Below are 21,405 nucleotides of genomic sequence, written 5' to 3'. Positions count from 1 at the left end.
TTCCATGGTTTCTGAGGAGAAATCAGCTGTTAATCTTATTGAGGATTCCTTGTATGCGATGTCGCTTCTCCTGCTGCTTTTAAAATTCAGTCTTTGAATTTTAGTTTTCGATAGTTTGTCTGTGATGTGTCTCAGTGTGGATCCCTTAGTGTTTATCCTGCTTGGAGTTTGTTGAGCTTGGATGTGCGTATTCATCATTTTCATCAGATTCGGGAAGTTTTTGACCAATATTTCTTCAAATACTTTTTCTTTCTTCTCCTTCTGGAACTCCTACAGTGTGTGCATTTTGGTTGCAGATCACTGCTTTTGATTACTAAAGGGCCAGCACAGAGGCCAGCCATTGTTTCAACCCCCACAGGCTGAAGCAGCTTCCGGGGCAGAAGTGCATCTTGGTACACTTGATGGTGTTCCATAGGTCCCTTACGCTCTGTTCACTGTTTTCCTGATTTCATTTAGTTCTTTGTCCATGAGTTCTTTTAGCTCATTGAACATATTTAAGACAGTTGATTTAATGTTTTTGACTAATACCAATGTCTAGGCTTCCTCAGGGATGGTTTCTGTTGAAATTTTTTTTCTATTTCTTTGTATGTTTTATATTTTTTTGTTGAGAACTAGACTGTTCTGAGTACTATGTTGTGGTAACTCTGGAAATCAAATTCTCCTACTCCTCAGGGATTGCAGATTTTTTCTTCCTGAGGACTGGACCTGTTCTTCTGTGACTTTTCTAGAATATTTTTGTAAAGTATATTCCTTTTTGTGTACGGTCACTGAAGTTTCTGTTCTGTTATCTTTGTGATCAGCCAGTGTCCTGATAAAGATTTCCTTCAGTGTATGGTTCCCAAAAAGGAAAAGAAAGAAACAAACAAAAAAAAAGGCATCATCTCTTTAAATTCCCTTAACAGAGGCCACCTGGGAAGCCGTTTCAGTCCATGAGGGTTGGAAAAATGGCCAGCCTCAGTGTCAGCTCCTCACCAATCAACAGCAGTGGTTAGCAACCAAAACACACAACCCTGGTTTTTGAAGGACAAGGTCCTTTTTGCCCACCCTGGCACTAGAATGCCTCAACAGGAATGCAGGCCACAGTCCCCATGGCTGCGTGCTATGGTCCTGGGGGATGGTAGCCCCTGTGCAAAATGTAAGAATTTACTGAAATTTCCCAGCCTCTTCATCAGGCTCTCTCCTGGTTGCCACAAGTGTCCCACTAGACTCCAGAGTTCCAAAATAGTTGATTCAGACAGTTCCTACTAGCTCAATAGATGCCTTGGTGGAGGGACTGATTTCTGAAGCTTCCTGCTCCACCATCTTCTGTGATGTCACTCTCTCGTAGGGTTTTATGAACCTACTCTTCTAGGGGGAACCACTAAAAATGTAAAACGATTGCCTGTGGACAGTGGGGCCTATGAATGATTTCTTATATTCTTTTATCCTTTTCTCTATTTCTACAAAAGAACACATTTTATAACTTTTTTTTTCTTAAAAAGGAAATTGTCCTTAAGATCCTCGAAGTAATAGCCCTTCTTTTCCATTTGTTGCAGGTGGTGCGGTTGTGTCAGAACCCAAAGCTGGCGCTAAAGAATAGCCCACCTTATATCTTAGACCTGCTGCCAGATACCTACCAGCATCTCCGTACTATCTTGGCAAGATATGAGGGGAAGATGGAGACACTTGGAGAAAATGAGTATTTTAGGGTGTTCATGGAGAATTTGATGAAGAAAACTAAGCAGACCATAAGCCTCTTCAAGGAGGGGAAAGAAAGAATGTATGAGGAGAATTCTCAGCCTAGGTAATGGAGAATACTACAAAAATATTAATTCAGGTCTGTGACTGCCTGAATGGGTAATGCATAGAAGTAGTTCAGTTTGTTTTAATTTTACGTTAACAAGAATCGAAAGATGACATTTGACTTAAAGATATGTTTTACATAAAAGGTTGCCTTGGACATCATTGGACCATCCCTAGCTTTGATAGATTGGTTTACCTCTGAAAAGCCTATTATTCGAGGCTATGGAGATGGGTTGGAGCCAGTCTGTAGAGACTCTGAAGATCATGAAAGTGTGGATAGGTGAGTTTAGAAGAAAGAAGGTTTGGAGCCAGTCTGTAGAGACTCTGAAGATCATGAAAGTGTGGATAGGTGAGTTTAGAAGAAAGAAGGTTAGGGTTAAGCTGAGTTTGGTAGTAAATAAAAAGAGTTCAGAGCTTGCCAGAAGCTGCTAGTAGCATATTAGATAAATTGTAAGTATGGGGTAATAGCTGCCATAGAACAGGTCTTTTTTTTTTTTTTTAAGAGCATTTTTATAGTGAAATAAAAAATTGTAGATGTTTCCTGTGCTGGTAGAGTATACTGAAAATGGTTTAAGCATTCTTTTTGACTGATGGCTCATTCTTGAGAGCCAGTATAATGTAGTGGTAATCTACTTCAGAAAGATCACAGCCATTAAAAACCCTGTGGAGCACAGTTCTACTCTGACACATAGGGGGTCACTATGAGGTGGAGTTGACTTGATGGCAATTGGTTTAGTTTGGTTGTAGTTATAGTGTAACAGTTGAGAGCATGGACCCTGAAATCAACTGCCCAGCTTTGAATCTTAACTTTGCCTCTTATTTAGCTATGAGATCCCTCATTTTCCTCATCAATAAAATAAGGTAATAGTAGTACTTTCTTTAAGGAGCCCTGGTGATGATCTGCTCTTGTAAAGATTACAGCCTAGGAAACTCAGTGGGGCGGTTCTGCTCTGTCATATAGAGTCACTATGAGTTGGAATCGATTTGACAGCACACAACAACAACGCTTTCTTTATAGAGTTGTCGGGAGTTGTTAAATGAGTAAATTAATGTTTACCACTGTCTTAGTATCTAGCGCTGCTATAACAGAAATACCACAAGTAGATGTCTTTAACAAAGAGTTTATTTTCTTACAGTCTAGTAGGCTAGAAGTCCAAATTCAGGGTGTCAGCTCCAGGGGAAGGCTTTCTCTCTCTGTCGGCTGTGGAGGAAGGTCTTTCTCGTCAATCTTCTCCTGGACTAGGAGCTTCTCTGCGCAGGAACCCGGGGTCTAAAGGACGCGCACTTCTCCAGGTGCTTCTTTCTTGGTGGTATGAGGTCCCTGTGTCTCTCTGCTCGCTTCTCTCTTTTATATCTCAGGAGGTTGCCTCAAGACACAATCCAATCTTGTAGATCGAGTCCTGCCTCACTAACACAACAGCCACCTGCCTGTCCTCCCTCATTAACATCATAGAGGCAGGATTTACAACACACAGAAAAATCACACAGTACCTGAAATCATGGCCCAGCCAAATTGATACACACATTTTTGGGGGGACATAATTCAGTCCATGACAACTACTTAAAATAGTGGTTGGCATTTTGAAAGTGGTAAGTGGGTTAGCTCTTGTTACCTTAGTTATCATTATTTTTATTACTGTAAACATAAATTATTATATCAGCCTCTATATTAGTGAAACAGCCAAGGTCTAATAAACATATACACCATTTTGTCCTTACTACTGGAAAATGGCTTCAGACTGTGCTTACAAGTTATTTTGCCTTTTTTCTAACTTACTGTCAGCATGCCTGTCTGTACCAATTTTATCTCCCTATTAGAAAACAGTATTAAAAAATGGCACCTAACAACAACAATTGAAAAACAAACTAGTTGCTGTGTAGTCCATTCTGACTCATGGTGACCCCGTGTATGCAGAGTAGTACTGCACTCCATGGGGTTTTCAAGGCTCTGACCTTTTGGAAGGAGATAGGTAGAAAGCTTCTGAGGCACTTCTGGTTGGATTCAAACTGCCAACGTTTTGGTTAGTAGTTGAGTGCTTACTCTTACTCTCCTTGTATGAGGCTCTTAATCAGCTATGAGCTTTGAATCCATCCCACCAGGTTTATACAGATTATATGTAAAGAGAGAATAAATAGATCTAAGTTGAGAATCAGATTTTTTTGTAGGGTAAAATATATAGACTTTGGTGTGTGATCTTTGTGATCTGTATTTTTGTAGCTTAGAGGCTTTTTTTCCCCCCACTCATGTTTTTTTTTCTTTCCCCCAATTGAGTTAAAATTCACATACTGTAAAATTTACCCTTAAAGTATACAAATCAGTGGTTTTTAGTATATTCACAAAGTCATGTAAGCTGTACCGCTTTGTAATTGCAAAACACTTGCATCACCCTCCCCAAAAAATGCCATACACATTAACAGCCACTCCCTGTTCTACTTCTTCCCTTCTGGCCCTTGGCAACCACTAGTTTACTTTCTGTATCTGGATTTGCCTATTCTGGATAGTTCATATAAATGGAATCATGTATCATGTAACCTTTTATGTCTGGCTGCTTTCAATTAGCCTAATGTTTTAAAGGTTCATCCATATCGAAGCATGTTATCAGGACTTCATTCCATTGTATGGATATACAACATTTTGTTTATACATTCATCAGTCGGTGGTCATTTGGGTTGTTTCAGCTGTTATAAATAATGCTGTATGAATACTAGCATTGTTGTTATTAGGTGCCATTGAGTCTGTTCTGACTCATAGTGACCCTGTGTACAACAGAATGAAAAACTGCCGGGTCCTGCACCATCCTCACAATCATTGCTCTGTTTGAACTCATTGTTGCAGCCACGGTGTCAGTCCATCTTGTTGAGGGTCCTCCTCTTTTGTGCTGACCCTTTACCAAGCATGATGTCCTTCTTCAGGAACTGGTCCCTCCTGATAACACGTCCAAAGTAAGTGAGACGAAGTCTCGCCATCCTCCCTTCCAATGAGCATTCTGGCTATACTTCTTCTGGCAGTCCATGGTATATTCAATATTTATCACCAACACCGTAATTCAGAGGCGTCAATTCTTCTTTGGTCTTCCTTATTCATTGTCCTGCATTCGCATGCATATGAAGCGATTGAAAATACCATGGCCTGAGTCAGGCACACCTTAGTCCTCAAAGTGACATCTATGCTTTTTAACACTTTTCAGAGGTCTTTTGCAGCAAATTTGCCCAATGCAATATGTTATTTGATGTGACTGCCGCTTCCATGGTTGTTGACTGTAGATCACAAATACCTGTTTGAGTCCCTGTTTTAAATTCTCTTCATAAGGTAACTCTGCATTTAACTTTTTGAGAAACCACCAAACTTTTTCCCACCACTAACATTTGGGAGTTCCAGTTTCTCCACATTCTCACCAACAAATTTTACTATCTTTTTGGTTATAGCCATCCTAGTGGGGATGGAGTGACATCTCATTGTGGTTTTGATTAGCATTTCCCTAATGATGTGAGCATCTTTTCGTGTGCTTATTGACCATTTAGAATAATGTCTATTTAAATCCTTTGCCTATTTTTTAAATTGGATTTTTTGTTTGTTTCTGTTGGATTGTAAGAATTTATATATTCTGGATACTAGACTCTTACCAGATATATGATTTGCAAAAATTTTTTTCTCATCTGTGGGTCTTTTCACTTTCTTGATAGTGTCTTGTGAAATGCAAAACTTTTTAATTTCGATGAAGTCCAATATTTTTTCTTTGGTTGCTTGTACTTTGGTGTTACAGCTAAGAAACCATTGCTTAATCTAAGGTCATGAAGATTTACAGTTGTTTTCTTCTGAGGGTTTAATACTTTTAGCTCTTATATTTAGGTCTTTGATCCATTGTGAGTTAATTTTTATGTATGGTGTAAGGTGGGGATCCAAGTTTATTCTTTTGCATGTGGATATGCCATTGTCCCATCACCATTTGTTCAAAAGACTATTTCTTCCCCCATTGAATGGTCTTGGTACCCTTGTGAAAAATCAGTTGACCACTGATGTGAGGGTTTATGCCAGCATCAGACCATCTTGATTGCTGTATTTTATAATAAAATTTTGAAATCAGAAGTGTGATTCCTCCAACTTCATTGTTCTTTTTCAAGATTGTTTTGGCTATTCTGGGCCCCTTGTGTTTTCACATGAATTTTAGGATCAGTTTTTCAATTTCTGTCAAAAAAGGAAGCTGGAATTTTGATGCATATGGCACTGAATCTGTAGATTAATTTGCAGAATATTGCCATTGTAATATTATGTCTTCCGATCCATGAACATGGGATATGTTTCAGTTTACTTAGATCTTTAATTTTTTTAGCAGCATTTTATAGTTCTCAGTGTGTAAGTCCTGTACTTTTTTTGATGAATTTATTCTAAAGTATTTTTATTCCTTTTGCTATTGTTGTAGATGGAATGCTTTTCTTTGTTTTTGGTTTGTTCATTGCTAGTGTATTAGAAGTACGATTGATTTTTTGTTTATTGATATTATATCCTGCAGTCTTCCTGAGCTCGCTTATTAACTCCTGTAATTTTTTTAGTGGGTTCCTTAGAATTTTTTATCTACAAGATCATGCTGTCTACAAATAGAGATAGTTTTAAACTTTTTCCTTTCCAATCTGGATACCTTTTATTTCTTTTTCTTGCTTAGTTTTCCTTGTCTTGTTGATCTCAGGAGTAATGCTTTTAGTCTTTCACGATTAGGTATCATGTTAGTTGTGGAATTTTTGTGGATGTCCTTTTCTTATTGAGGAAAATTCCCTTCTATTTCTAGCTGAATGTTTTTATCATGCAAGTGTGTTAGAGGCTATTTGTGCTTAATTTCTGGTTTTCCTGTTTGGGATAGATGAGGTCGTGGTATAGATTAGTGATAGTTAAATAAGATATATGAAAAATAATTTTGATTGTAAACAGAAAACTAGCTTGGGTAACTGAAGCCAAAGTAAAAATTTGTGGATTTGAAGAATTTTAGAAAAAGTGAATGTTCATGTTTCCGTAAGTGCAAAAATGCAGTCATGCTTCAAAAACAACTGAAACTGGGGTAGAATATGCTGCCAGGGCTTTTCATCTCTCGCTTCTGATTGTTTAGTATTACTTTCATTATCTCAGTGCAGATTAACTTCTAAATGGCAGGAAAATTTGGTCTATGCAACACCCAGTGGACTTCCACTACAGCAGAGGACCTGACTTGTAGTTACAGTTTGACTTTGGCTTGGTATAGATCATTTGATTAGCCCTGGACCAGTCAACTCTGGAGAGATAAGCTGAGTACTATAATCATAGGTCATAGTCTAATCAGGCATATTGGTTCCCCCAAAACCATGTCCCATGTTTTCACGAAAATGACGTGCATCTTCTGCGTTTGTTTGCCAACTGCTGCCTCCCTTGCGAGGTATTTTCTTAAGCGCGCCATGCTAGTTTTTTTTACAGCAACATGTAAAAGAAATTGGCATAGTGGTGCTTATGAAAATACCTCACAGGAGGAAGGAGCGGTTGGTAAACAAATGTAGAAGACACGTGTTACTTGTGTAAAAGTACTGTACATGGGGGAGTTTTTTCCCAGGCTGAGTGCTGGGGAGGCAATCCCTTAAATATTCTCTAGAAGAGTTGTTGTGTAAGTATACATAAATGTACCAGTATATAATATGTTGCTTCCTGGCTTTATTTTAGAGAAGATATTTGATGAATTACATTCTCTAAAGATAAATTTGCCCTCATTTTTCTCAGACCTACTAAAAAATGAACTAAGCAAAAACCGTAAGCTGCTTTCTCACCTTTTGATCTTTAACGCTGGTTTTTGCACCTGTTTTCCTTTGTGTAGAGAAAGTTACAGTGGAAGCTGAGTGGGATTATACAGTCTAGTTAATTTTAAAATGTCACTGTCCCATGGTATTTATTTTGGAAGTGAGATTAAGCTTTTCAGTTGTAATTATTCTGCCTTTTTTGTGGTAGTTTAACTGAAATGACCAAGATTTGGTTTTGTTGTATTTAGCTTGGAATAATTCAGAAGTGACTAAAAGCTCGTTAAAAAAAAAGTTGTACAGAGTACTGATATATTTTTATGCAAATAATACAAGCTGCCTGTGTTTGTTTGCCAACTGATTCCCCCCTCCACGAGGTATTTTCGTAAGCACCGTTATGCCAATTTTTTTTTTACATGTTGCTGTTAAAAAAAATTACTTTTTCTGAGGACAACTTTTGTTGCAGCAGAAGTGCTTTTGTGTACTTCTCCGTTTGTCACACAGAGTATGAAAAGACGTGCTCAGCAGTCAAGATTTAATAAAATTAATAATTTTTCCTGTTTCATCAAGGACATTCAAGTGTAACTAGCATTTTGTTTTCACTGCAAATGGCAGTGAAGAATATTACAAGCACATGTTGGTGTTATTGCTTTAAGCATGCTAAGGCACCAACAGCCTTACTCACCATTGCTTTTGTACCATAGATGCAAATAACAACACTGTGGAAAAAGGAAATTATATGATGTTTTATTATTATTATTATGGAGATAGTTTTGACATTGTGAGCCCTCTAAAGGGTCTCAGGGACCTCTAGGAGCTGTGAACTACACCATGAGAACCTTTGTGTTGACGTATACCTTTTAAAAATACTATAGCCACATTATAGGGAATTGGGAAGTAATGAAAGGAAAAAGCAAGTGACTAATTTTGCTGTCATTTTGGTGCAGTTCCTTCTGATCTCTTTGAAGAGTAGCTTTTTCATGATGTACTTCTCCTATACTGGTTTATAATGCTGGAGCAAGGGATGCTAACCTCAGCTTTTCAATGGTTGAACCATTGCGCATTTCAAGGAACAGGATGTCAGAGCTGGTAGATAGGTTTTAATTAGCATGCCAGGCCCTATGGATAGGTAGTAGCTCCTTAGATTGCTGTGTTGGGTTTGGGTTCAGTGGGAAAATATTCCAGGGTAAATTAGAAATGTCTTCCTTGGGTTTGGCGAAGAGGTATGCAAGCATCATAACTTGCTATGTGTACTTCTTAAGTGTAAAAGTTTTCATCAAATCTGGAAATTTCTTATCTATAATTTCTTCAAAAAAAAATTTTATCCTCCCTCCTCTCTGTTAGCGGACTTCGGTTATGCGTTTAGGTGGCTGTTTGAAGTTGTCTTACGGGCCACACCGATGCTCTGTTTATTTTCTTCCAGTTTTTTTGTTTCTTTCTGTTTTGGAAAGTTTCTATTACTGTGTTTTCTAGTTTAATAATTGTTCCTTTGGTAGATTTGTTGTTGTTAAATGCCGTGGAGTCAGCTCTGACTCACAGCAGCCCTACAGGGTAGAATGCCCCACAGGGTTTCCAGGAAGCAGCTGGTGGATTTGAACTGCGGACCTTTTGGTTAGCAGCCGAGAGAGCTCTTAACTGTTACGCCACCAGGGCTCTATTAATCTCATCCATTGTAGTTTTCATCTCTGGAAATTGAATTTGGGTCTTTTAAATATCTTCTGTGTCTACTTACCATGTGCAACTGTTTCTCTACCTTTTCTGGAATAAAGTTATGATAACTATTTTGGTATACTTGTCTGCTAATTTTGCCATCCGTGCTGCTTATGGGGTTTAATTCCACTGATTTATTTTTATCATCAATAAGAGTCCTATTTTCCTGCTTTTTTGCATGCTTTGTAATTTTTGATTGAACACAAACACTTAATTTTGCCGTGTCGTGTGCCATATACTTTTGTATTCTTATATTCTTGAGCAGTGTTCTGGGATTTAGCTAAGTTACTTGGAAATAGTTTGATCCTATAGAGACTTGCTTGTAAGCTTTGTTAGGCAAGACCAGAAAAGCCTTTAACCTAGGGCTAATTTTTCCCCAATGCCTGTGAGTTCTAAGATCTTTTCCTTTTCCATCCCTGTGTGAGAACTGGGGATTGTCCCTGCAGCTCTTTTCAGGTGGTTTTTCCCCCAGCCTCAGGTAGTTTCCTGTTCAGCTGAAGACTTAGAATGGGACCCTCTATAAATCTTCAGAGCTCACTCTCTCTTTGCAGTTCTCTCCTCTCTGGTATTCAGCATTGTGACTTCTAGCTGCCTTGGCCTCCCTAGATTCCCAATTTTTTCTCCTTAACTCCGAGAGACCATGGGGTTCTGCCTGGTCCCCCCTTCCCCCGCAACTCTAGCGCTGAGGCCTAGAAACTCTTCAGATGGTAAGCTAGGTCAGTCATAGGGCTCACCTCGTTTGTTTCCCTGCTCAAGGATCACTGTCCTCTGCTTCCTGATATCCAGTGTCTAAAAACTATTGTTTTATATATTTTGTCTGATTTTTTTAGTTCTTTCAGGTTGGAGGGTAAATCTTGTCCCTACTATTCCATCTTGGCTGAAAACAGAAGTCCCTCAGTCTAAAGTGTAATTTGGCATTTTTCTAAATTTAGATGCAATTAATATTTGTCATGTGCTTGTACGTGCCCGGTATGTTCAAAACTCAGTCTTCTTCACTCACTGCCAACGGCGTTACCCTTATCAATCGAGTGCTTTCTATGTACTACGCATTGTATATTCAGTGTTGAGCAAAATGAACATGTCCTTTGCCTTAAACAGTCTTTTTCACTTTACAGAGGTGGAAACAGGCTCAGAGAGTTACCAAGTCCTTAGAGCTAATAAGTGCCAGAGCTGTTTTTTTTAATTCTTTACGGTGTTTACCAGTTACTTTTGTTTTCTTGACTGTTAAGGAACGGTACTTGTATATGTCAGTTCGCATTACAGAAATGATTCCTCGGAGGCCACACTTCAGCATCATGTGAAATAGAAACTAATTACAGTTAGAGAAGTTAAAACATATTTAATAGACACGTGTTTTGAACACAAAAATATTCAGTACGTCGTGTGATTATGTAGGCACATAGCAAGAGAATTTCAGACAGAATATTTCTAACAGGACGTAGGCTTGATTATGTACACCAAGAGAGGAAGTATGAAGATACCTTCCCTGCCCCCCCCACCCCCCATGATAACTTTTGTGAAACCAGAGCACTATGGAGAAGTAGGCAGTGAATGTCAACTAGAATGTGTGAGAACTTTTTCCTAATCACTTTGCTCTAATAGTGCCAACAAAGACTTGCTCTAAAACCATAGTACTTGTGAAGTCTACAACTGCATTTAAATTAGAACATCTTAAAGAACAAGCTCAAAAGCAGGCGACAAGAATGTCTGTCTTGCCAGCTGTAGTATCCAAAGCAGCAAATGCCTGCTGCAGATACCTGGTAGTGAGAAAATGTTAGAAGCATTGTGAACTTCAATCGTGGCAACTTATTTTTTTACTTTTACTTGCTGTGTGTTGAACTTGAATTGTCTTTAGAAAGCTTAAATCCAGTGTATTAAATTTGCTAAAGAAATAGAATAAAAAGCATTCCTTAGCATTTTCTCGTTTTTGTTAAGCCCTCCCACTACTCCTTTTACATGCAAAACACTCATCCAGTTTAGTGTCTGATATATCTACATGGCTGAGATCCACGTGTAAGTATTTAGATTTAATATGTCTTGTTTTATCCTTATTTTTATGGTGTTTTTTAAGATGATTTAAAGTTAAATTATTTAGTTGAATGTTTTATTTTCTATGTAAAGTTGAACCAAATAATAGTTATCCCCTCCCTCCTGTTCTTCTGCCCTAAGTTCAGTGAAAAAACAAAAAGTTCAGTGAGCATGATTAAAAAGCCACTTAGGAAAGAAAATCTTTGATTGTTGTTTCTGTTAACAGTGAGCCTGAGTTCTCTTGACATGAACCTTTGTGCAGGGGTTTTTATGCCTGTACATGACTAAATATTAACAGATGGCTCATCTACATAGAATCAGTCTTTATTTATTTTTGATTTTTATTGTGCTTTAAGTGAAAGTTTACAAATCAAGTCAGTCTCTCCTACAAAAATTTATATATACCTTGCTATATACTCCTGATTGCTCTTCCCCTAGTGAGACAGCACATTCCTTCCCTCCACTCTTTATTTTTGTGTCCATTCGGCCAGCTTCTGACCCCCTCTGCCCTCTCATCTCCCCTCCAGACAGGAGGTGCCAACATGGTCTCATGTGCCTACTTGATCCAAGAAGCTCATTCTTCACCAGTGTCGTTTTCTATTCTATAGTCCAGTCCAGTCCCTGTCTGAAGAATTGGCTTTGGGAATAGTTCCTGACTTGGGCTTACAGAAGGTCTGGAGACCATGACCTCTGGGGGCCTTCTAGTCTCAGCCAAACCATTAAGTCTGGTCTTTTTACGAGAATTTGGGGTCTGCATCCCACTGCTTTCCTGCTCCTTCAGGGGTTCTCTGTTGTGTTCCGTGTTGGGGCAGTCATTGGTTGTAGCCGGGCACCATCTAGCTCTTCTGGTCTCAGGCTGATGTAGTCTCTGGTTTATGTGGTCCTTTCTGTCTCTTGGGCGCATAATTACGGTGTGTCTTTGGTGTTCTTCATTCTCCTTTGCTCCAGGTCAATTGAGACCCAATGATGCATCTTAGATGGCTGCTTGCTAGCATTTACGACCTCAAATGCCACTCTCCAAAGTGGGATGCAGAATGTTTTCTTAATAGATTATGTCAGTTGACTTAGATGTCCCCTGGAACCATGGTCCCTACACCCTTGCCCCTACTACGCTGGCCTTTGAAGCATTCAGTTTATTCAGGAAACTTCTTTACTTTTGGTTTAGTCCAGTTGCGCTGACCTCGACTGTATTGTTTGTTGTCTTTCCCTTCACCTAAAGTAGTTCTTATCTACTGTCTAATTAGTGAAAACCTCTCTCCCGCCCTCCCTCCCCCCTCTTCTAACCATCAAGGAATTTTTTCTTCTCTGTTTGAACTCTTTCTCCAGTTATTATAATGGTGGTCTTATACAGTATTTGTCCTTTTGCAGCTGACTAATTTCATTCAGCATAATGCCTTCCAGATTCCTCCATGTTATGAAATGTTTCACATACTCATCATTGTTCTTTATTGATGTGTAGTATTCCATTGTGTGAATATACCATAATTTATCCATTCATTCGTTGATGGGCACCTTGGTTGCGTCCATCTTTTTGCTATTGTAAACACTGCTACAGTGAACACGGGTGTACGTATATCTGTTCACGTAAAGGCTCTTAATTCTCTAGGATATATTCCAAGGAGTGGGATTGCTGGATCATATGGTAATTCTATTTCTAGTTTTTTAAGGAAGCACCAAATCGATTTCCAAAGTGGTTGTACCATTTTACATTCCCACCAGCAGTGTATAAGTGTTCCAGTCTCTCCACAACCTGTCCGGCATCTATTGTTTTGTGTTTTTTTTGATTAATGCCAGCCCTGTTGGAGTGAGGTGGAATCTCATTGTAGTTTTGAGAATCAGTCTTTATTTTTTTAAACACTAGATTAAGGTTTTATAGATTAGATTTTATTGAAACCCTGAGTGATTAAGTCACTGGTTTATAGTGCAGTCTCTCACTTTTACTCAGTGGCACACTTCTGTGTTATTAAACATGTTGCATTGAGCCGTGAGGGTGAGGCAGACGAGAATAAGATCAGATGCACCGACTGTGGAGCTGGATTGCCCAGATTTGACTATTTCGCCATCCGCTATCTGTTCTCTTTGCCTCAGCTATCTCATTTTAAGAGAGTTCTAATAGGATTGTTGTAATATAATATGTAAGTTAATATTTAGAAACTATGTATAATAGTGTCTGGTTCACAGTAAGCAGGACAAATATTTGATTTAAAAAAGTTAGAGACATGTAGTCATTGATGAAAAATTACGGAGATGAGAAAAGCGTTAAAAGAAATGTCGTAATTCAAAGACTACTGACATTTTCTTTGTACAAATATCTATGCAGCAAGTATTTTTGAGACCCCATTCTTAGTGGAGTCCCCGTGAATGTTAGTGGTGTCACTTAGGCTGGAACCCATGGGTAGAAGGGTAGCAGGTACACAGATTGCCAGTTTCTTGCAGTTCTGTAGAGAGGTGTGCTTGGTTTGGGGATGTAGCTACAGTGAGAATAGCTACAGGAAAGGAAATTGCCCGCATACCCTATTCCTGCCCTCTCTCCTTTATTGGGTGGGTGTGATAGGTGTGAGTATGGGTGCCAGCTGTTTACAGGAGTTGCTGAGAATACTGCCTGCCTACTACCTGGAGACCGTGGGGGCCACTGGGAAGATGTTTAGGAATAACCCCTCCTGCCAGGGGGAGGAGAGGCCCCTAGTCCTAGTTAGTTCATTGCCAAGCAACCCGGAAAGAACAAGAAGACCAGTTAGGAGTCAGATGCTGTAATCTAAGTAAGATGATGGTGGATTGGACTGGGGTGGTAACTGGAAGATGTAAAAAGTGATTGGCTCTATGAGGTGATCATATGGTTTTTTTCCTATACTCTGTTATTGCAGTGAATTATGTTAGTAGTTTTCTAAAGTTAAACCATCCTTGCATTGCTGGGATAAACCCTAGCTGTAGTGATATATATTATATATTTATATATATATTATATATATATATTATATATATATTATATATATATTATATATATATTATATATACACACACACATATGTGTATACACATATATGTGTATGTATATATTTAATACTTCACTGGGTCCAGTTTATTAATAATCATTTAGGATTTGTTTTTCATCTGTATTGGTAAGTGAAACTGGCATACAATTTTTTTCTTATAGTATTTTGTCTGATTTTGGAATGGCTCAAAATGAGTTAGTTCTTCTCTTTGTTCAGGAATAGTTTGTAAAAGATAAAAATTAGCTTTTGGGGGGAGTATTTACCAAAATTTCTACAATACGTCACAGCCTATTGTGTGTGCTTGTGCACACATGCATGTGTGACCGTGTATATGAGGGATGGGGAGTGGATTTTCCTGTCCACTCCATTGAATGGTTATTGGTTTATTCAAAATTTCTATTTCTTCTTGAGTCAGTTAATACTTTTGCAAAAAAGAGTCCATTTTTCCTAATCTTATGTTTAAGAACAGTGTTAATAGTTGTTAGCTGCCGTAGAGTTTGCCTCCAACTCATGACAGCTTCATGCACAAGGAAACAAAGTGCCCAATCCTGCACCATCCCCATGATCGGCTGTGGATAGGACCCTTGTTATCCACAGGGTTTTTATTGGCTGATTTTGGGGAGGTGACCAGGACTTTCTTCCTAATCTGTCTTAGCCTAGAAGTTCTGCTGAAACCAGTAGGCATTCAGTATTTATGGCATGAATAAATTAATGAAAATTTATTGGAAGAGTTTATTGTATTCTGTTATTAAAATACCTTCTGTATTTTTAGTTTTGTCTCTTCTATTAGATTTTAAGAGTCGGTGCTTTCTGAAGCTTTTTACTGATTTTTCATGGTCAATTTAAGTTGGCAGTCTTAAGTAGCATTTACATTTCTTATATCCTATTCAAGATATGTTTGTGATTTTGTTTTCCTCATTTATTCTTACTTGTTTGTTTTTTTCCCTGCATGAATTTCCCAGGGGAACATGAAAATCTTACAGAATGTAGGGCAATTCTTCATTATAAAGAACTGCTATGTACATTTATAAGGTAGCCTTAGTCCTACCCACTTGATGCCTGTAGCAGCCCCGTATTTATTCTTATACTTTATTTTTCCCCATTCATTGGCTATACTTTTGATCTTTTGACAATACTGAAATTTTTATCATATGTGTTTACTTCACCGAACTTATTGAACACAGGAAACGTTGTTTACTTTTGTGCATAATAGCTCTAATAAACAAGTTCCAGGTAACGTCTCCTGGTGGAAAGTGTAATAGATACCGCTGAATAGAACCCCTAGAGTTTGAGAATCTATGGAAAGGTGCTAAAGTCCTAAATGTGTTTTCACTAAGGCTATGTACAAGATACCGAGAAACAAAGATTGGCTCTGAAAGAAGTGGTATTAATTTCAGCCTTATGTGAGAACAGCTGAAATACTTAGCGTGATTATTCTTAGACATATGGTTCCTTCGGAGCCCTGATGGCACAGTGGTTAAGAACTTGGCTGAGAACCAGAAGGCCAGCAGCTCAAATCCACCAGCCACTCCTTGGAAACCCTATGGAGCAGTTTTACTCTACCCTGTAGGGTCACTGTGAATCGGAATTGACTTGACAGCAATGGGTTATAGTTCATTTGGGACATTGGCTGCCCAGTATTTCCACCAAGATACCTTTCACATGGATTTACACTGGTTTTTATAGAAGAAACTTGCCAGCACTATTCTTTTTCATCCTTCTGACTCCACCCCGCTTTCCCTCACACTCCTCCTAAAGGGGGAAACTCCTAGTCTCTCCAAAGTTCTGTTTTGTTTGATTGTCCTGTGTGAGGGAATTAGTGGCTGGAGAGTAGGAGCTTTCCGTCCCCAGCAGTGTCAGCAGTCTTACACAAGTAGTTCACCGACCGGTGTCTCTAGTTGCCCTTTTCCAGAAAGCTGCCTTCCAGACATTGCCTCGCTAATATTTTTCAGACATCTCACACACAACATGTCAGAACACATTAGCAAACCAACTTCCTCTTCTGTGTTTCCTAATCGAGTTGGTATAATGTGGTGGCGAAGAGCATGAACTTCTGGGGCTGACTCGCAGCTTAACTCCGTTATGTCTAGATCTTCCCAGCTTTAAGACAGGGATGATAGTGGAAGCTGTTTTATCAGATTGTGAGTGAAGATGGATTAGCAGCCAGGCTCTAACCCACTGTGCCACCAGGGTGCGCCTGGCACCCAGGAAGCCCTTAAAGAGTATTTAGCTAATGTATTACTGGTAATAGTCTGTTCCCAGTTGCTCAGGCTCAGAATTTGAGTCAGTCATTACGTCCTCCTGATTTCACTTCTGCCGTATCTCTCAAATCAGTCATACTTCACTGCTTCTGTTACTTTCTAGTTCAGGTTCCCATTAACCTTGCACTGCGGTACTATCCTAATTGATCTCTGTGCTTTTTGATTTCCCCTCTAATTCATCTTGCACACTGCTTGACGTCAGTTACGGTCTTAGATCAGATGTGTCACTCCCCAGTTCCAAAGCCCTTGATGACTCCACACTGCATTCGTAAGATCTCTCACCCTGGTAGCCAAGTCTCCACCTTTTAAGGCCTGCCTGCGTTTCCAGTTTTATTATATGCTACCATGATTCTGTGTTCTAGCCATACCAGTCTCTTGGCCAATCCCTGAAGTCTCCTAATACTGAGCGTTGGTTTTGGTCATTCCCTTGGCCTAGAATCCCTTCCCTCCCATATTGTCTATTGAAGTCCCATCCATTCTTTAAATCTCAAGAAGCCTCCTAAATTATACTAGTTTTAATTAGTGATTCTCTCTCCTGTAATCTTGGGGCACTTGGATTTTACTTTACCATAGCACTCACCAAAGTCTGCCTAGTAATAGAGTCTGTCTTGATAACTAGCTGGTGAGGTCTAGGAAGGTGGTTTCCTTCCTGTGGTATATGGCATTGTCTTGATCTATGGTTTCTTAATAAGATCATGTTGAACTTGAGAAAGCACTGCTAACCAAGACTGGGGTTGTACAGAGACGTAGAATCTGGAACTTGAGGATTACTTTTCATGGAAAATATATTGAGGAAAATGGCGGAGGTGAAGAATTCTCATGTTTTGGTCCCAACAAAGTCTTAGATTCAGACAGATAACAGAAAATTTCATCATCTTTCCCGAGTCTCGAGAATAGCAAAGTTCAGTAGTAGTAACTACTCTCTATTTGTGTAGGGAAACGGTGTGTTTAGATGGAAACTGTTGTCTGATGTGTTATATGCTCAGGAGTTAAATAATTAATGGTAACCAGATTGACTTTCGGTATATTTGATTAGATTCTATTAGAGCTGTGTTCTGCTCGGGTTAATGTGTTTTGTCTGTCTGTATATCTATATATTTTTTAAGTTCTTGGGGGAAGCTTTCTGAAAGGTGCTTGGTGATTAGGATTTTGTCGTTTGTTGGGGGGAGGGTAGGAGAAGTTTTGGAGAGTTCTGCATTTTTTTTACCACACTGATGTCTTTATACATCCCTTTAAGGAACTGATATAGAGAAGTAGTAACCAGCAGTCAGGGTTAACATGCTTTTGGCTCTGGACAAATGCTCCAGTGTAACTTTATGTAATATGCTTGTCTTTCAGACGTGGGTTGAGTAAATGCAAAGGTTTTGTTGAAATATAAAGAAGTCTGACGATATTCTTGAACTCTTTAGGAAACAATGATGATAGTACCGTAAGTTAACGTGGCTTAGTTTTACTAAATGTTCACAGTGATTTTTTTTTTTTAACTGTTTTCATTTTTTCCAACCACTCGAAAAACCAAGGTACTAACTTATAAATAAACCTAAAAAACCAAACCCATCACCATCGAGTTGATTCCGACTCATAGCAACCTTATAGAGCAGAGTAGAACTGCCCCATAGGGTTTCCAAGGAGCAGCTGGTGGATTCGAACTGCTGATCTTTTGGTTAGCAGCTGAGCTCTAACCACCAGGTCTACTACTTATAAATACTGTAGTGTATGCTTTAATAAATTTTTTTTTTTAATAAGAATGTATTAATTAGTAGTAATGTGCCAGTCCACCACGTGTCTGTCCGCTTATCGTACTGTGGGGGCTTGCGTGTTGCTGTGATTCTGGAAACAGTGCCACCTATATTCAGATACCAGCTGGGTCACCCATGGGGGACAGGTTTCATCTGAGCTTCCAGAATAAGACAGACTAGGAAGAAGGACCTGGCAGCCTGCTTCAGGGAAGAATTAGTCAGTGAAAACCTTATGAATAGCAGCGGAGCATTGTGTGATACAATGCTGGTTTCTTAGTTTTGACAGATGTACCACAGTAATAAAAGTGGTACTATTAAGGTAACCGGAGTGAGGAATATACAGGAACTCTCTGTACTATCTTTGCAGCTTTTCCTTAAATTTAATATTATTCCAAAATAAAAAGTTTACTTAAAAAATAAGTAATCTTTACCAATTCAGCTTTACAAATTTATTGAATGCCTGTTAGTTGCAAGGCAGTGTGCTCGCTGCTGCAGGGGATAAAATGTAATGAGTCTGGTATCCATGTCCCTGTCCTTAAGGAATTGTCATCCAAATGGGGGGAATAAGACAACTAGTACAAATAGAACAGGATGGAGCCTGTGAACAGTATATACAACGTGTTATGGGGGTTCAGAAGGAGATAGCATTTAAAATTAACTTTGAAGAGTGGGCAGGATTTCAGTAACCATAGGTCTTAGGAAATGTGTGTCATACTAAAGAGCCTGAGCTCTTGAATTAGACAGACCTGCTCTGCCACTTAGGAGTTCTGTGACCTTCAGCAAGTTATTTCATGTCACTGACTCTTTGTTTCCTCGTTTATAAGATAGGATTAGCAATTGCTATTTCAGAGCATTAGTATGAGGATTAAATGAGATGTGTGTAGCTTAGCAGAGTGCCTAATACATAGTAAACTCTCAATATTACTCTTAGATTTGGAGAGAAGTATATACTGTTGATGCAACACCATCCCCAAAGGCCCGGGCTGGATGGAAAGGATTCTGGAACACTGAGTAATACACGTTTAGAAAGATGTGTTGGGACCATATCGTGAGTGCTTTTGACTTATAAGCTGAGCAGTTTGAACTTATTTAGTGGCTTATTGGGAAGTCATTGAAGATTTTTGTGTAGGGGGAGTGAGGAGATCGAGTCTTACTGTGTTTTAAGATTAATTTGATAAAAATATGAGGCAGTGTTGAAGAATCTCATGTGGGCTGCTGCCTCCCCGTTTCCTTGGTGAATTAGTGCCCCTTTTAGCTTTAGAATCCTATGAAACAGCTGAGAATGTTCTGGATGATTAATGTCGTGCGATGATAATCTGTTGTCATGTAATTTGGGGTTTCAAAAGCAGGACCATGAATATAGTATCAGATACACTTAATATAGCCAGAAAACCAAACCCATTGCTGTCCGGTAAATTCTGACTCATAGCGACTCTGTAGGACGGAGTAGAACTGCCCCATAGAGCTTCCAAGGAGCGGCTGGTGGATTTGAACTGTTGACCTTGTGATTAGCGGCTGTAGCTGTTAAACCAGTGCCCCACCAGGGCTCCACACTTAATATAGGTTCAGAAAAAAGAACCATTGATATTTTTAGATATGTTGGCCTGGAACTCCTTTTGAAGGTGATGGTTTTCTGTTTTGGCCTTTTTTTTTTTTTTTGAACAGCTTAAATAGATAAGAGTTTAACAGTACTTCATTGACTTCCTGTGAAGCTTTGTTGAAAGAAGTTCCGCTGTATCTATTTAAAGCTGATTACTGTGAGCAGAGGGTGCTGCTATTGAGTTACAAATGTCATCTCAGTATTTCTCACTCAGCTTTCTTTGGATGACACTAGTGTTTGTATATAAGGTTTTAGAGCAGGAAAAGCAGCATAGTTATCACTGAAATGGTACCAATAAATGAAATACTTAAATGCATCGGTCACTTCACCATTCAGCAGTATCATCAATTCATCATCTGTATAGGTTCTTCAGCCCCCACCATGGTGGAGTGCAAAGCATGGGTTATGTCGTGATCTCACTTTGGGAATATTTTACAACTTCAAGTTGTGTAATGTTGGGGACTCGTTAGTCATTGCATTATAAAGCGTTAATCATTTTCGAGGCTTTCTTATTGGGAAATACAAGATCATTAGGTCTACAAATGTTATTAAAATACGTTTAAGCCTAAATTATTGTTTTTTTCCCCAGTGTTGTGTTATGAAATTTTTCAGTCTTACAGAAAAATTGAAAGAATTTTATAACCATACACCTACCACCTAGATTCTATAACTAACTAAATTATTGCTTTTAGAAGGCAAGTTCTGTTTTTGCCCCTTTTTAAAAATCAGAGAAACTCCTTTCTGAGTCTTTCAACCATTTTCACTTAATGAGATAATATTTCGAAATGGCTGAGATGCTTTTTTATGTTTGTGTGTTGTTTCTTCAGAAATTGTAAAATCTTTGAGTAAAATAACTCATCACAAATTCTGGGACTTTGTAAACCCCTAGTGTAGAGTAGAGAATAATATTTTAGCAGATTAGATGAATTCTTCCAGGTATCATATAAAGTTCATATAATTAACCATTCAATTAAAATCCACAGGGCAGGTTTTGCAGGCAGAGAGAAAATAGACTTTTTATAATTATTTCTTGCTATCATTTATAGTCCTCAGTCATATAAAGATAAGCCAGAGCTTTCTTATATCTTTCCTCTTTAAACCTTTTGTGAAAACAAACTGCTGAACTTAAGGTTTCTTTTCTGTTTTCAAATCAGTTATATACATAAAATCATACATTTTTATAGATGAGGAAGAGATATTTAAGAGTGATCGTTGCCAGCTTCCTCATTACATCTGGAGTAATGCAGGCCCAGAGGTTAAATAACTGCTCAAGGAATACAGTAACTTAACAGTAGACCAGGAAATACATTTTAGGCCTCTAGGCGTAGGAGCCCTGGTGGCGCTGTGGTTAAGAGCTCGGCTGCTAACCGAAAGGTGGGCAGTTCAAATCCACCAGGCGCTCCTTGGAAACCCTGTGGAGCAGCTCTACTCTGTCCTATAGGGTCACCATGAGTCGGAGTCAACATGACAGCAACGGCTTTATAGTCTTTATTATCCTATTTATTTTCCAGGCATTCCTTTGTAGAAAGAATAAATAACCA

At 38.8% G+C, this 21,405-nt stretch overlaps 1 protein-coding gene across 6 annotated transcripts in view; it reads left to right on the top strand.

Annotated features, from left to right (window-relative positions):
• CBL (Cbl proto-oncogene) overlaps positions 1-21,405 on the top strand; it is a 101,814-nt gene that overhangs the window by 20,653 nt on the left and 59,756 nt on the right. The window contains exons 1-3 of one of the 6 annotated variants that reach the window (XM_064268950.1): positions 1,682-1,783; positions 2,919-3,075; positions 4,619-4,725. The exons of 1 other annotated variant lie outside the window; for it this stretch is intronic. In XM_064268950.1, the coding sequence (XP_064125020.1) occupies positions 4,679-4,725 (47 nt within the window). In that variant the 5' untranslated portion in view covers positions 1,682-1,783; positions 2,919-3,075; positions 4,619-4,678. 4 more of the 6 variants (XM_064268951.1, XM_064268949.1, XM_003418189.4 and 1 more) reach the window with 4 other exon arrangements.

The sequence above is a fragment of the Loxodonta africana genome, chromosome 15, assembly GCF_030014295.1.
Source record: "Loxodonta africana isolate mLoxAfr1 chromosome 15, mLoxAfr1.hap2, whole genome shotgun sequence".
NCBI classification, from domain to species: Eukaryota; Metazoa; Chordata; class Mammalia; order Proboscidea; family Elephantidae; genus Loxodonta; species Loxodonta africana.
Note: the sequence above shows the minus strand (reverse complement) of the source record. Positions and strands in the feature narration are given on the sequence as shown.